General features: G+C 36.5%; 1 protein-coding gene across 1 annotated transcript; it reads right to left on the bottom strand.

Annotated features, from left to right (window-relative positions):
* Nucleotides 1–5,047: 5,047 nt before the first annotated feature.
* Nucleotides 5,048–5,455, bottom strand: LOC145157461 (uncharacterized). Its single transcript, XM_079076497.1, has one exon. The coding sequence runs from the start codon at nt 5,453–5,455 to the stop codon at nt 5,048–5,050; it is 408 nt and encodes a 135-aa protein (XP_078932623.1).
* Nucleotides 5,456–11,127: the final 5,672 nt, after the last annotated feature.

The raw sequence follows: 11,127 nt of genomic DNA, 5'->3' as shown, positions 1-11,127 counted from the left end.
TAGATCCAGATGTAAAAAAATTAATTGGATTGTTTGGCTTGCTAATCGTAGTTTAGTCATTTGATGCGCTGTTTGTTTATTTGTTTTTTGAACCCTTTGAATGTTTTTTGGTTTCGTTAGCGCTTTGCTAACGTTTTAATAAAGTCATGTTTTTGGAAAAAAAAACCCTTTAGGTTTGAAGTTAAAAGAAGTTACAATTTTAAATAAAAAATTTGATTTGATCCATATATAATGCTCAGATGTGTAATGATTTTCAATTATTATTTCATTTCTATTAAGATAAAAACAAATAGTACTTCGCATTTCGAAGGTACACAATGGGGCCACTTGTAAATAAGGTGCGAGACAACTTGTACAGCAAGTACAGTTTCACACAATATCTCATAACACCCTCATGATCCTAAGATCAAGGAGGAATTGCCATCTTCAATACATTTATTTAAGTATATTTAACCCATGTGTTGAATTGGACATGTATTTTTAACTCTCCTATAGTGTTATGCATCAGTTTTCATATGTTTTCACAAAAAATATTCTCTCTATACGAGGCCCCCAATTCGTTTTCCTTAAGACTTTTAACGGTAGGAATTGATAAACTTAGAAAATTAAATATCTTCCTATATACTTTTTTCTATATTTCATCTATCAATTTTAAATTGTAACATGTATAACATTTAATGTTACATATGTGACCATTTAAGATGGATATGATAATATGTAGGAAGAAATATAAGAATATATTTAATTTCTTATTAAACTTTTATTCATTGTACGAGTGAGATTACGAGTGAAATGAATGTGAGGTTAGATTTCTTTTTAGAAAGATATAAACTTTATTAAAGATACAATCAAGAAGCTAAACTAACAAAACAATTACATTAATATATAAAAACTAGTTTAAAACCCATGAAAATTACGGTTACAAAATTAATTAAACCTTCATAGTAAAAATTCAAAATTATTAATCAATTACTTTAAATAAATTATTAATTAAGATATATTTTTTTAGTTATATAAAAATTATAATCGTTGATTTAAATAAATACGTGAAATTATATCACCTTATAATCTGTATTAATTTTATTTTAATTTTAATTTTAATATTAATAATTTAATATAATTAGAATGAAAATTTAAAATTTAAAATTTAAAATAGAGAATCAATATGTTAACAAGTGACATTACATTAATTATGAAGCTTAATAGGATGACACGTGACAAAAAAAGAATAAATCTGCTCTTTTATTAGAATAGGAAAGTGGTGTTTACGTCCAACTCATCCAATTTGTTTTAAACTTTATACTCCTATTGAAAACCCGAAAGAAAGATTGAGAGACAATTGTGTAAAAAATGCCACCTTTTTGGGATTAGCTTTGCCAAACAAAGAATTGTTCCCATAACACCAAATACTTAAGGGATATATCATCCAAAATTTCCTTCGCATGTTTCATCAAAATTACATTAGAAAGCCAATTCTTCCAATCGGCATAATCCACAAACATTAGAATAGATAAATCACACCATCTCATTAACTTACTCCAAATATTCAAAATGATCACATACAAAAAGAAGAGGTGATTCGTAGACTCCACCTCTCCCTCGCCAACTGGACACAAAACGGAGGGAATGTAAACACTTATTTTAACAATGTTATCTATAGTTGAAGTTTATTTAACGCAGATGAGAACTAATTTGAAAGCGGAAATGATAAGGTTCTTTATGGATCTATTATAGCTCAAAACAATAAATATGATGTGCGGAATATATATTTAACAAAATTGTTATTTGACATAATTTCCCATGCCTCTCCATTCTCATTAAACGAATATATATGAAATACATACAATAGTGGGCTACTCAAAGAAGTAAGTAGGCTGAGACAGGAACATGCCTTTATGAAATACATACAATCTCGAGAGCATATTTCTGCTGAGACAGGAACATGCCTTTATTATCACGAGACACAGCAATACCGAGAAAATAATTGAGATCGCCAAGGTCAGTCATTGAAAATTCGCATGCTAACATAGTGATGATGCGCTGTAATAACTCAGTAGAAGAAGCGGTTAGCACAATATCGTCAACATAAAGAAGTAAGTAGGCTGTGTGAGATCCCTGTCGATATATAAATAATGATGAGTCACAGCGGCTATGCACAAAGCCAAACTGAAGAATGTATTGAGCAAATCTGTGAAACCAAGCCCTAGGTGCTTGCTTGAGACCATAGAGAGATTTCTGTAGTAAACAAACATGGTCCGGGTAACGAGAGTCACGAAAACCCGGAGGCTGCTGCATATAAACCGTCTCCTGTAGGTGTCCATGCAAAAGGCATTCTTTACATCTAACTGTCGAACCGACCAATGAGAGGAAACAACCAAAGAAAGAACAGTGCAATGGTGGCAGGCTTAACGACCGGGCTAAAGGTTTGGTCACAATCAATACCCGGGCGTTGAGCCTTACCATTTGCCACAAGCCGAGCCTTGTAGCGAGATAGAGTTCCATCTGCATGAAGTTTCTTTTTGAACAACCATATACAGTTAATAACATTAGCATTAGAGGGGCGCGGTACAAGGGTCCAAGTCCTGTTTGAAATAAGTGCTTGATATTCCTCGTTCATAGCATGATGCCAATTGGGGTCCGTAAAAGCTTGAGAATATGATTTAGGGAGTGGAGAGGTGGAATCAACATGAAGATTCAAGCGGTCAACCTTTTTGATAATCCCATGGCGAGATCGAGTAGCCATGTGATGCTGAGATGAAGCCATACGAGGCGGAGGTGGAGATGTATTATGCGAGACAGGTGGTTCGTGAGGAACGTCTGCCGAGAGAGACGAGTCTGGTTGACCGGTTTGTGGTGAATTGATGTGAGTGTCACCGACGGAATGAAGAGGAGAGGAAGGAGGTGTGACAACGATGGGGTTATTAGAGGTAGTAGGACAAGGTTGGCGAGACCGAAGGAGCCTAGCAGAGATGTGATTCGGTTCATCGGAAAGATGGTCGAGAAACTGATAAGACGGGGGTTGATCGGGAGTCATAGACCCGAAGGGAAAAGAAGTCTCATAAAAAACGACGTGACGAGAAATGATGATTTTATTGGTGGAGAGATTAAGGCAACGGTACCCTCGGTGTTGAGACGGATAACCTAGGAAGATACACGGAGTGGTTCTAGGAGATAGTTTGTGAGGTGACACAATATGAGGAAAACATAAACACCCGAAGACGCGGAGATGATCGTAGGCAGGGGTTTTGTTGAATAATTTTTGATATGGAGAGAGGTTATTGAGAGTTGTGGAGGGGAGAATATTGAGAAGGTGAACCGCCATGTGAAGAGCTTCCACCCAATATTTAACAGGTACATGAGCATGAAATAGGAGAGTACGGACAACATTATTAATGGTTCGCAACATTCATTCGGATTTTCCGTTTTGTTGAGAAGTATGAGGGCATGAAAAACGAAGTTGAATACCATGGGTGTCACAAAAGGAACGAAAATTGGAGTTGTCGTACTCCCCACCATTATCACATTGGAAAGATTGAATTTTGGTGTGAAATTGAGTTTGAACATATTGATAAAAGTGTTGAAACTTGTTGTTCACATCAGATTTCTGACGAAGGGGGTACACCCATAGAAAATGAGAAAAACTATCTAAGAAGATAACATAATATTTAATTCCACTCAAACTCGAAATAGGAGAGGTCCAAACATCAGAGTGAATAATTTGAAAAGGAAATTGAGCAACAAACTGAGACATACGAAAAGGTAATCTAACATGTTTTCCTAACTGACATGAGTGACATAAACTAGATTTATTATTGTTTGAACAAGAAATAAAGGAACTAGACACAAGATACTGAAAGACTTGATGACCGGGATGACCAAGCCTTTGATGCCAGAGGGATGGACCGACAGTGAGGAGAGCTTGAGCAGACGGCTTCGTGACAGGGTAAAGATCCCCTGTACTATCACATCGCAGAAGAGTGTGTTTGGTCTGAAAATCATGAACAGAAAAACCAAATTCGTCAAATTCAATAGAAACCTTATTATCTTTGGCAAGACGGCGAACATAGACTAAATTTTTAATTATATCAGGAGTGATAAGGACACAATTTAAATGTAAGGGACGGAAAAAATAAGAAGAAGGAATGTATGTGTCACCCGAAGCGTTTACAGGAATACGGGACCCGTCACCAACAAGAACAGAGGAGGTCAAAGCATTGTTTTTAACAGAATTAAGGATACCTTGATTTGCGTGAAGGTGAGCAGTGGCGCCTGTGTCCATGTACCAGTCTGCCTGAGCTGGATCATTAAGAGTAACTGTATTGAACATTTGAGGTAGCGTGGTTGCCTGATCGTGAGCCATAAGAGCCTGCTGGATCTGCTGGGATGGCCAAGGCTGTTGTTGTCGAGATGGGCTTTGAGCTGGCAGATGTCGCTGATGGGCTGCTGGGCTATTAGGCAAGGGTAACAGGCCTTGTTGATTTGCAAAGTGAGGCCCAATAGTTGGCTGTTGTGAACTAGAGTGTGCAGGTCCATACGAGCAAGGAAGAGGGCCCCAAGGTGTCATCACATATAGTTGTTGTTGACCAGAAAAATTGCCTCCATAATTGTTATTGAATTGACCCCGATTACTCCCTCTTCCACCCCCACGAGAGTACCTGCCACCACGGTTATTTCGACCACCTGACCGGCCACCGCCTCGATTGTTGTTACCACCACGATAGTTAGGAGAGTGACTGTTGGAATTTGATGCTTGAACGGATAAGGCAGTGGGTGAAGATGAGTGATCTGAGTGGGTAGCAGAGACAACACGAGACTCATTAAGTTTCATCATTTTTTCTTCAACCGAGAGCATCGAGCGGACCTCAGCAAAGGTGGGGAATGATTTGGTATGACGGATGACAATAGAGACATTGTCATATTTGGAAGGCAAACCATTTAATGTGTAGATAACAAGATTGCGATCCGGAAGAGAAGCACCAATATTGTCGAGCATATCCGCAAGTTTTGATACCCGATTGATATAATCATCAATGGAGGAATCACCCATCTATAAGTTTTGAATTTCTATGTCAAGTTCCATGGCTCGTGTGTCTTTGTTATCATGGAAACGGTTTTCAAGACTAGACCAGACATCATAAGCAGTGGTGTTCTTCTTGATAATAGATTGAAGAAGAGGCTGAGTAAGGGTACCATAAATCCAACCTTTGACAATCGCATCTATCTCTTCCCATTCTTCTTTGAGTTCTGTAGTAGTAGACTTTTCAGAGGTGATAGTGGAGGTCTCGGCAGTGGAGGCAGGAGGTAGAAGATGTTTGTGAACTCCAAAACCCTTGCAGTGATTTTCAAACAATTCTCGCCACGAGTCATAATTCATGCGATCAGTGTCCAAGATGAGAGGAACATAAGATTTTATGTTCGTAATACCATAGGGGTTTTCTGATTTAGACCCAGACATATTGAAGATTGAAGACAGGAGAAAGAAAGAAATAGAGAAATAGAATAGGATGATGACGAAATTACTTGATCCAGATGGCAAGGCTTTGATCGACAGACAGAAGAGAAGTGGAGCCGCAAAAACGAGGGAGGGGGGGTAGGGTTAGTCGACCTGCTCTGATACCATGTTATTTGACGTAATTTCCCATGCCTCCCCATTCTCATTAAACGAATACATATGAAATACATACAACAGTCGGCTACTCAAACAAACACAAAAGGGCCCAAATACAAAGGCCTATATACACAAACTATCAGGCTATACAATACAGCTAACAAAAATAATATAGAACAACAACTATAACTTAAGTGTAAAGCAAATAAATAATTTTGTTGAATCTTAACTAAGCTTGCTTGCAAGAATCGAGTTAAAAAACGATGAACAACCAAATTTATGGATGAAAAAAGCAACACATATTCAAACTATATCAGTATATTAATGGTTACAGTCCAAGATATACACTTTTCAACTTATCATAAGAGCCTATTTATAGTACAAAACATGAGTGTTCCATAAGATAAGACCATGCTTAAGTATGGTGGTCTAATATATACCATACCACCATACTTGTGACTAGGGATGCAAGTGGGTCCAAACCTGACTCGGATAGACCTGGATCTGGAAAACTAGGGAACCGGTTAACGAGATTTTGTAGGATCGGAAACCAGACCAGTATATAGGAACCAGTTCCGATTCGTTTTTGGGTAAGGTATCGAGTAAATGGGTCTAGAACCGGAAACCTCGGAAACATCAAACTGGGTCGGGTGGAACCGGGTAAAGTAAGTCTAGAACCGAAAAACCCAGGAAAACCAAATTTTTTTGGTAATTACTTAGTGGGTTGAACTTTAAAATTTTTTAGCTTTATTATAGCCTAAAATAATGTAAAACTCTAAACTACACGTTTGAAAAAACCTCATGATAATTCAACTTCAAACAAATTAGATATACAAGTTTTAAAATTTCATAAAATACAAAAAAAAAAGATGAAAAACATAAAATTTCCAACTTTGATATTCTGACTTTGGGGATTGTAAGCCAATGAATATGAAACCAAAAATGTCAGAATTATAGTATAAAATCATGTACAAACTCTAAACTATACTTTGGAAAAAACCACATGCTAATCCGACTTCAAATGAATTAGATATGCATGTTTTAAAACTTTCACATAATACAAAAAAGCTGAAAAATAGAAAATTCTGACATCATATTTGAACAAGATATTATCTAATAAAATGCATTATAAGGTACAACTATGGTGCAAAGTACATAATAAGTAGACGTCTCTCTTGCAGAGGTCTTTTCTTCAAGCTACAGTTCATCCATTCAATCCTTTGCTTATGTACTCCAAAACCCTTATAGAAACACTTTGATTTTGCAAAACACAGAGTTACAGGGGTTACTTATTCTTTGGATCAACACCCCCCCACACCAAGGTGACCCCTGCAACTAGAGTGTTACTTCAACATATTGTAGAATTTCAAAACACACTTCCAAAACTTTTGGACTCCGAAAAACCAATGAACTCATTCAACTATATAAGGTTTGATGTATACGGTGGTATGATTAGATATGATGATTGCATGGACAATACCTTCAAGATGAGTATTTATGCATCAATGCATTTGTCTCAGTCACAAGAATTTATTTTTTCCAATTTTTCCTTCTCTAAAGATCAAACCATGTTATGGTTCATATGTAGCTACACATTTCTGATCTTGGATTCCTTCCAAAAAGGAATCAAATGGTTCTATTGGTACATCAAAAATTATGTAACTTAATTCACGATCAATTGTGATGACACTGAGTAATAGAGATCATAAAAAATATAGCATAACTATGTAGGGGCCCTACAATTGTGGTGCTTTTTAGTCTTGACATGATTTTTTTTTTGCAATAAAGAACAATTCATCAGGGTTCTTGTCGTTGAAGTCGGCTTGAGTGACCTCAAAATCCATCTTGTTGCAGTATATTGTGTATTAATATAAATCAAACTTTTAAAGTTGTGCTTCTTGAAGAACTTTGGATATCTAGTCTTCTTAAGTGTCTATACTTTTTCAATTCCTTAATCGTGTTTTTTGTTTTGGAATTGACACAACCAATCAAACTCCAAAGGCAATATTTTGTTTTCTGGCAACCAAAGACCAAACTCGGTGAATAAATTAAAAGAAAGCTCCATCTGGGAATAGAGGGATATCCCAATAGATTTATTTAATGGGAGCAACAAATTTTGAATGGTGAACATAATATTCATCAGGTAATTATCTAATTGAATTGGCCCAAGAGACAAACAAGTCGGAATCAAAGCTGAATGGAGTGTCTATTTCTGATTCGGATGAGTATTTAAGTGTCGTTTGTTTCATCCCTCTGGTGATAATTTTTTTTATCCTTCCTTTGCAAGATCTTGAGGAGTATCTATCTTGGGTGAATGAGGGACTAGAATGAAAATTTGAGCAACTTTAGGGTTGACTCGCTCTGATGATTTTCTTGGAAGGGGAGGGGGAGCTTCATATGTTTTCTTCGGGAAAGGAGGTGGAGTTAGAATTTTATCTTGATAAAAAGTGTCAATATCAGACTCTTCTTTAGTATGTATAGAAAAAGGTTTCTTCGGACCTACGACGATGCATGATGAATCGATTTTCTTATAAGGATCTTTATTGGTGTTGGTGTAGGTTCTAAATAAACTTCAAGAGACTTTTCTTCTCCCCTTTTGAGGAAGAAGGCCATGACTTCTCCTCAAACCTCTGAGTCCTTATGGATTTAAGAACCTAAAAGAATTTGATGAAGGGTTTTTGAATGTGATAGTGGAGCTGATTCATGGATAGAACTTCTTGGTTGTTAAGATGGTTGATAATATCATTGGTGGAAATAATTATTTGATCATTCTTATTTGCAGAAATGTTCAATACCCTCTCTTTTTTTGTTAACAACCTTTGGACATACTATCACAAATACGGTCTTGTCATTTTGTTTTTCTTTTAATTTTGTTTTGTGAGTTCATCAATTGAGTGTATATATGCATTTTCACTTATATCGACTAAGCCAACCATTGTATCTATGTATGTTTGACAAGATTTTTCAGAACTTGTCTTGATCTCATTCATGATTTTTATCATATCATCAACTATTCGCAAAAAATATTATTCTCCCTATAACTGACGCTCCTCCATGACCTCTATACTTCCCTTTACACTTAAAAAATATTTCTTTAAACATCGTTGCTCGATCCTGAAACCTCAAAACTATATTAATTAAAATGTTGAAGTCATAGTTGATTACAAATCTATCTTCTGTGGGATGAAGCTTGTGAATGGCCTGTAACACAATATCCATCTTTTCACTTAGAGTATTAAATTCTGATATGCTTGTGACGTCTCAATTTTCAGAATAAAATTTTTGTTTTTAAACACATATTTCATAAAACATATTCAAGACAAAAACCATTTATTTGTAAACTGTAGTTGAAAATAACAATTATAAAGAAATTTTTTGTGGAATCTCAAATCATTAAACTGCTGATATGTGTGTGCAGACCCACCTTCGCATCCCTAAGAATAGATAAAGTACCTGGAAAATTAATCCACAACTGTTAGCCAAAACTTAGTGAGTTTCCCCAAAATACCCTACACAACAAGACATAAAATGCGCACATGAGCCTTCAGTTTGACTAAACCACTTCTCAAGGCCTACAATACACATTGACCGCTCTCCTTGGGACTTTAGTCTGACTAGACTGCCTCGCAAGGCCTACGGTACACCTGGATCGCCTGGGTGTCTTAGCCTGCAACAAAATCTAGGACCACCTTAACTCAAACCATAATATGTCAACATATGCACATAAACAATAACAAGCAAACATAGGTACTCATAACAGATCTATCAATCTAACAGACCACTTCAACATATCAACATCCTACTTACAAGGATACATACTATAGTAAAAAATGTAGTGAGAAAACTCACCTAAGCTAACCAACAGAAGCTCAACAACAAACCTCAGTAGTAGAACAACTACAACACGCTACTTAATGCCAAATCAAGACTAGTTCTTAGCTAAACACTCAATTCTACCAAGATTTGACCAAAAGTCAAAATGGTCAAAAATTCAATGGTAAAAGTCAACTTAGCGGACCACCATGCTATGGTGAACTCTTGGCCACGTCGTGGCCAAGTCAGGATACAATAGTCGAGAGACAGAGACCACCGAGAAGTGGGTCTTGCTTGTCCATGTCGTGGTCTCTAGTAGAATGCACTCTTCCTTATTAAGAGCTTAATCCTTAAAGACCAAGGCTCATAACATTAGATCTGGTACCTAATGCATCTTTCTCAACTTATTCCATTAAGTCCACTTCTCCAACCTTCAGATATGAATCAACGTGATGTTTAGATGGATAAAGTTTCCAACTTTTTTCATAATAATGACAAAAACTTTCAAGATCTAAACTTTAGTACACCAAAATGACCTAAAGGACCAAGATAACTTGCATGACTTAAAGGGAAGACAAAATATCACAACTTTCCTAGTCCACGAGGTCCAAGAAGCATTTGAAACTGATAAAAAGATGTTGGAGTCCAATAAACTCCAAGACCAGCTTTAGTACACCAAAATGACCTAAAGGACCAAGATAGGTTGCATGACTTAAAGGGAAGGCAAAATATCACAACTTTCCTAATCCATGATGTCCAAGAAGCATTCGAAACTGATAAAAAGATGTTGGAGTCCAATAAACTCCAAGATCAGCCATAAAATGGACGAATAATGCATAAAAGGGACCATTAGCAAGATATAAAAACTAGAAAGGAAAGGTTGAAGCTTTTACTTACAAAAGTCTAGAAAATGTATGAAATTTATGAATCTAATATTGAAACAACATCCCTTTCAACCATTAGCAGTCTGACTAGACTGCCTCGCAAGGTCCACGGTACACCTGGACCGCCCGGGTGTCTTGGCCTACACCAAAACGTAGGACCACCTTAACTCAAACCATAATATATCAACATATGCACATAAATAATAACAAGCAAACATAGGTACTCATAACAGATTTATCAATCTAATAGAGCACTTCAGCATATCAACATCCTACTTATATGGATACATACTATAGTACAAAATGTAGTGAGAAAACTCACCTGAGCTAACCAACAGAAGCTCAACAACAAACCTCAGTAGCAGAACAATTAGCACAAGCTACTTAATGGCAAATCGAGACTAGTTCTTAGCTAAACACTCAATAATACCAAGGTTTGAACAAAAGTCAAAATGGTCAAAAAGTTAATGGTAAAAGTCAACTTAGCGGACCACCATGCTATGGTGAACTTTTGGCCACGTCGTGGCCAAGTTAGGACAAAATAGTCGAGAGACAGAGCACCACCACGAAGTGGCTCTTGATTGGCCACGTCGTGGTCTCTAGTAGAATGCACTCTTCCTTATTAAGAGATTAATCCTTAAAGACCAAGGCTCATAACATTAGATCTGGTACCGAATAACTTCATAATGGATAAAGTTTCCAACTTAAGCCGTTAAGATGTTCCAAACAACCAAGATCTAGACTTTAAGTCTCAAAGGGACCAAGAATGCATCTTTCTCAACTTATTCCATTAAGTCCACTTCTCTAACCTTCAGATATGAA

This window comes from Lactuca virosa, chromosome 2 (assembly GCF_052849685.1).
Source record: "Lactuca virosa cultivar CGN04683 chromosome 2, Lactuca_virosa_CGN04683_v6, whole genome shotgun sequence".
NCBI lineage: Eukaryota > Viridiplantae > Streptophyta > Magnoliopsida > Asterales > Asteraceae > Lactuca > Lactuca virosa.
The sequence above is the reverse complement of the archived record's forward strand: the minus strand, read 5'-3'. Positions and strand labels throughout refer to the sequence as shown.

Bases quoted from the DNA above. Each gene is read 5' to 3' on its own strand.
- LOC145157461 (XM_079076497.1), bottom strand. From the start codon at position 5,455: ATGTCTGGGTCTAAATCAGAAAACCCCTATGGTATTACGAACATAAAA.